The sequence below is a fragment of the Buteo buteo genome, chromosome 28 (genome assembly GCF_964188355.1).
Source record: "Buteo buteo chromosome 28, bButBut1.hap1.1, whole genome shotgun sequence".
Classification (NCBI taxonomy): Eukaryota; Metazoa; Chordata; class Aves; order Accipitriformes; family Accipitridae; genus Buteo; species Buteo buteo.
The window spans coordinates 3027320-3033319 of record NC_134198.1 but is presented as its reverse complement, the minus strand read 5'-3'; the positions used below and the strand labels follow the sequence as shown (position 1 = coordinate 3033319).

Sequence of the window (6000 nt, the reverse complement as noted above, 5' to 3'; positions counted from 1 at the left end):
GGGGAGTGGTGGACATAGTCAACCAGATGTACTGAAAAGCTCTTTGCAACTGTAGATAAAGTGGTGATTTTTTTTTTTTCTTTTTTTTGCTGTTAAGATGCTTGAAAAGGTCTGTGCCCCCAAGCAGGCATGTGGTAATAAGGCTGGCTTACAACTTAGGCAAGAAATTTTTAATTAACTGCAGTCAGTTGGTTTAAATTACTTTCAAGACTCTCTTTTCTTGGAAATAATGTCTTTCAGCATGTCCTCCCTCAGCCTCCAATGCAGCGATCTTAACCGTATCTCCATCTACTTGAGGTAATGTACTCATCATGACAGAACACTCCCCGGCTTAGTCTCCCTAGCCCAGCTTCGCTAGGTGATTACAGCTGCAGGACACGGCTCCGAGCGCTGCTCTTCTTCCTTCTGAAAACTTGGCCTCAAGGAACCGACACCTCTGAGCCTCCCTCTTCCCCGTCACCATCCTCACCAAGCCCCTTGAGTCTTGCCCGTAATTTCTAGCCTTGCTCCTCACAGTGGTGTGCTCTTCCTGAAGACCCCAGGCCCATCTATTAGGGCACCTTCATTAAGCCCAGAACCAAGATACTACATGAGCAGCGTCTAGCCAAGACTATCCTTTCACACCATGGCTGTTAATGACCAACCCCAATCTAACAATGTGCCTTTGAATTTCACAGAGCAGGCTCTCACACAGCTGTGTCAACGTGTGTCTGCATTACCTATGGAGGTTCCTCATCAAAGTACAGTGGGGTTAATCCTAGGAAGTAAAGTGATGCTTGGAATATAGCTCCCAAGGAAAGGTAGGCTATCATGCTAAATTCAGTGAAGCCCACTGTTTGGATCAGCACTTCTGGCGTGTAGGACACAGCCTGGCTGGTTTGAGTCCTGCCCATGTCTGGTCCATGCAGCAGCCGAGCCCCGCAGCGTTGGGCAAGAGCCAGGACCCAGAGTCCCCACCGCGGCACTCGCTGTAAATGGACATTCTGCCACATGCATTTGGGTTTTTTTTTCGGGTTGGAGCGTCTGCAGAGAGGCAAGGCAGGGTGAAGACAGACTAACTGAAAACAAAATGAAAATGTAAAGGAGGGGAAGCCCAGACCACATAGAACAAGATTAAATATGCATATGTGCAGAAGTAATAGCAATTACATTGCTTTCTGAATTAAACCACTTGAGCCAGAATCATTTAAGACCAAACACAGACTACTGCCAGCTTAGTGAAAAGAATTTATTAGAAATTGTTAAGCACTACACAAAACTAGTTTTTAGAGTATTTTTTCAGTAGACAGCACTCCAGCCTTATGCTACAAACACCATATTGTGGACTTTGGACAGCCACTGTGCTCCTTAAGATACATCTTTAGGATGAGACATTCAAGCAGCATGCACAGTGAGACAGTGGAAGGAGTGCAAGGAAAACCCTTTTGATTTGCATAAGTTCACAGAAGGTATACAGTTTTGTACTTGTTTTCCTCAAGGCAATTTGGATAGAATGAATTACTGGTACCCTAGAGGCAGCGAGGGGGCTCAGCGTCCCCAGCACTTTGCCTTCAGTGCTAGTGCATGTTGAGACTTTCAGTACAAGGAGTTTCAATAAATAGAAACACAGCGTTTATACTATTTTAACAAAAACATGACTACAAGGTTAAAGTACATGCCTTCTTGGGCAGTTGCACCAACAGAGACCTCACTGCTTTTTGGGAAAAATAGGAGGAGAGTTTATGTATTAAGGCAATGCATTTTTTTTTAATTCAACATAGAAATTGTAATGAACTGTGTATTTTCTGTTAAGTTCTGAAGTATTTCATCGTAAAAAATAAAGTTACTGATCACATGCTACTCTATCTGATATTCTTCATTACGTTTTGAAATACAGTGGAGCATCACTATAGTCACTGCCCCAACAACACGGCAGCAAGTGACAGCTTATCTTCCAGCCAGGAGCTGCAAAACAAGAAATTAATGACCCCTCCCCTCACCCAGTTTAAATCCTCCAGTGTTCCTTCCCACCCAATTTCCACCTCTCCTCTAAAAGGGAAAAAAAACCCCCACAGAACATTTATCTGGCTCCTGAAAGGAGCTTTATAGCAAGGCTCGACTGTATAGCGTAAAAAGATACAAAAAGTCGTTAAAATCCAAAAATTCAGAGAAGGAAAATGTAATAAAAATAAGTACGCATGGCGTGATAACCCAGGATAGACATAGCAATTTGCTACAACATTTTTCAAAAAGTGCTAACCAATTTTAGCTTAAAATAGTTCAAGAGATCATACAAATTGCTACCACAGTGTAAAACTGAGTATTTTGAAAAATCTAAAACCTGGCTTGACTGTAGAAAATGTATTATATCTGTTTCTAATTTACATAGTATTTTTATTTAGGCACACAAAAATAAATATAGACAGTCAAATGCTTCATTAAGTCCGTAGAAAGCTATAGTTAAAACCAAGTGAGCAATTGTTGCGACAAACATCACATTTTTTACATGTATATATCTCTCTATAATTACGTGTGTGTACAGGGTTGTATATCCCTTATTTCATCCTCAGGCTTCTGCAAAAGTTAGTTATGGGTAAGACTGCGTTTTCTGCCAAGAACAGTCACTGTGGGAACTACTGGCTACTAAGAGATCATTTCTCAGAAAACTTGATTGATACTTTCTGTCAAAACGGTTTATAGTCATGTTTTTGGGCCAGGAGACCTTGGGCTGGAGCAGAAGCCAGGCTGAGCCAACACCAAAGGTTGTTACTGTGTGGGAGTGCTGGAATTTCAATAGCACTGTCTAAGGGAACAGAGATTTCTGTCTCAAAGTAAGGCTCCTTCTCCACTCAAACCCAGAAGGATCCCAAGCTGTTCTTGCCGTAAGGAGCACACAGCAATGACAGTGTTCCAGCAACCCTCCCTGCTGCTGCTACACCTCAGTAAGACTGGTTTTAAGCATTCCCCTAGCACATTCAATGACCCCACATCTGCTTTTAAAATGCTTGTGGTACCTCTGCTGACCTCCCTAGACAGAAGTGCTCAGGGAAGTAGAAAAGCCGTTGCAGGTGACTTCAGATTGTGCACACTCAACGATACCAGCCTGGTGACGCATGCTACAGTCCCTAGTTAACGAAGAAAAGTACTAGGCGGTTAAGATTGGCACAGCAGGCAGTCTCTGAGCAACTGGGAGCCTAGTAACAAATTCCAGCTTCCTTAATTTTACTTGAAGAAACTGGTTTATGTTTCTGAACATCCAGCTCTTGCCTACTAATTCCCTACTAGCTAAGGGCAGGGTTAGACATGAACTGAGGTTGTCAGTGTGTGGTGAGTGAGGGCTTTCAGCACATAAAAATTATTCAAGTTCATCCCACTATCTTGAAACAAATTGAAAAACGTCACAAACAAAACCAAGCAGCATAATTTTTATTTGGTGTTACAACAGACGTGCAGTGCCCATGGTTTTGGGCACTGCATTTTACTGTTTATGATTTTTCTTTTTAAAATCTAAACAGTTCTTCTGTTCAGACAACTCCATGTGCTTTTTTTTTTTATATATACACATCGTGACCCCTGCATTCAGCCTGTCCAGTTAACGCTAGAAATATTTGTCAAGGCAATACATTATTTTATCTTTGCTATAATTATGGAGAAATCAAAAGAAAAAATTTTACTTTAATCTGACCAATTACATGTACTGTACATACCTGTTCCAAAACCAATGTACCCAGACAGAAGTTTCTAGTTTAATGCACTCTTATTCAATTCAAAATGCTGTACATCTAAGTATCCACACAATCGTACATTCCTAATGATTCTTCTTTACACCTTTATTTTTTTAGACATCTGTTTTTAAAAAGGAATAAAGAAGTTGCCCTGTAGATCTATATTTCTTTAGAACAAAACATTATATACTACATTGAAAAATAATTTTATCAAAACCAGATTCAAATCACTGTCATGTACAATTTTCAGTTAACGGTTCATATTGAAATTGCACTTTGCAGATAGAATAAAATTAAAAACTGAAAACATGTTCTATTTCCTTTCACAGGAGACTGCTTCTTCAAGATTTTTCTTCCGTGAATGTTTATATTTGTCTACATACGCTTTCACTAGATTTGCCACTTTTGCAGAATTAACTTCTCCGCTCTTGCTATGACAAACCTACAACAGTTTTAAAGAAAAAAATGTTTGAAACATTTCTGTTGATGTGCTGCTATTTCACTTTATTTATCCTCCCAACATCCCAGGTTTCTCCATCTCAGGCAGAACAACTTTGGAAACTCCTAATGCTTCCCAATTGCTTCCCAAATACTTCTGAATTCCCATTCAGCTCTTTCACACAATAAATGAGTTACGTTCTGAGGAGCTGAAAAAGCTCTCAAGGAGAAAGACCAAAGTATTTTTGCTTTTCATGTTCCCCCTCCCAGCAGCTACAGGTTCTTCCCACAAGATTTAGGAAATCCATCCCAAACCGTACCTCAATTGAAATGTATGCATTGCAGATGAATAGATCAACTTACTTTATCTACAGCTTTCCGCACAATTTCTTTATATTCTTCCTTAGTGATGTCTTTATTTTGGTAGAAAGGCTTAATAGCTAGTTTGACCTCTTGTGCCGCTTTTTCTTGAATTAACAATTTCTAATGAAAAAACAAACTTGAGTATTATTTTTCAGTGCCTGATAAAAAGACACATATGCAATCACAAATTAAAACTTCACAAAGTTACTACAGAAGACTAGAAAACCATGCTGCCCTCATTCACATTTCAGATCCATGTGAGCAGCCTGTGTTTTACCAAGAACAGAATGTTGTCCCACAGCAATTTAATATTCATAATAGTGCTGCTTTAAAGAAGACTACATTAAAGAGAGTCAACTTGCTAGTTTATGCCCTACAGCCACCATGAAAGTATCATGTACATGATGTTATTAAGTATATTACACAGAAGGGGTATTGTTATAATTTACTATTTTTTAGTATCTCGAAATTTTATTTTATATATTTTATAGATATAGATATATATGGTTTTTTATATATTGTATACACACACACACACACTCTGAACTTTGAACTTGCCTGGTCCTTCTTTGAGCTATCTGCACTGGCTTCCACCGTTACGCTTGCTTTGTTTTCTCCCAATTTTACAGCTGCGTTAGAGCTTTTGATGTGACTTGATGACGTTGCATTACCCGAACTTGGTCCCTGAACTGTTCCCATGTTTCCCAGGACTGCTGTTGGAGCAGGCAAGACTGGAGCACTCATGTTATTACTTACATGAGCAGCATTTGGAATACCCTGTTTTAAAAAGTTATCAGCAGTTAATACATTATCCTTCAGCATGACAGCATGCCCTTCTAGAAGTCTCAGCAGCTATAGAAAGAGCATCAATACTACATGCTTTGGTTCATTAGCTAATTTCCACACTGTTCCATTATTATGGAAGAAATCCACAATATATCAAATCTACTTAAAGGGAAAAAAACCCCACAAAGCTTGAAAAGTAAGGTATCCTCCACGTCACCACTGTGGTTGCTAGATTCCGGCTCTGATCCCAGTGATAAAGCAAAGTACCCTGCAAACAGGCACGGAGCGCATTAGCACAAGGGGAAGGAAGCTTATGGCTGCAGAACCTCTCTACTTGTCACAGGAGAGTACAGGAAGCTCTGTTTTGTACATCAGATTAACATTTTTTTTTTACAAATTAGCACCTAAACATACATATAAAAAGTCATCTTAAACCACACTTGCATTCCTGCATCGTAATGATGCTGCTTTGGAAACATTTCTTTTCATGTTCGTTATCATCTTGAACTTGTGAATGCATTTCAAATGTAAAACACACCTACAGGTCTACTTGAGGCTAGAGGTGAAATGCTGGTTGAAGCACTGTGATCTGTTTCTCAGGAAAAGCCATTTTCTGTACACTTCCAAACATCACCAAAAGACCACGGGCACTGTTGATACTTTGGAACTGAGAAATTAAGTAGCTCTCAGACCTCAGATAGAAGTCATT

At 39.7% G+C, this 6000-nt stretch overlaps 1 protein-coding gene across 4 annotated transcripts in view; it reads right to left on the bottom strand.

Moving 5' to 3' along the window:
• Positions 1-3388: 3388 nt before the first annotated feature.
• The window catches only part of SCAF11 (SR-related CTD associated factor 11), a 48691-nt gene continuing 46079 nt past the window's right edge, over positions 3389-6000 (bottom strand). For all 4 annotated transcript variants that reach the window (XM_075059172.1, XM_075059171.1, XM_075059173.1 and 1 more), the window contains exons 13-15: positions 5064-5282; positions 4506-4625; positions 3389-4146 (exon numbers count right to left, since the gene is read on the bottom strand). In XM_075059172.1, coding sequence (XP_074915273.1) covers positions 4018-4146; positions 4506-4625; positions 5064-5282 — 468 coding nt within the window. In that variant the 3' untranslated portion in view covers positions 3389-4017. The remainder of the gene's footprint in view (positions 4147-4505; positions 4626-5063; positions 5283-6000) is intronic.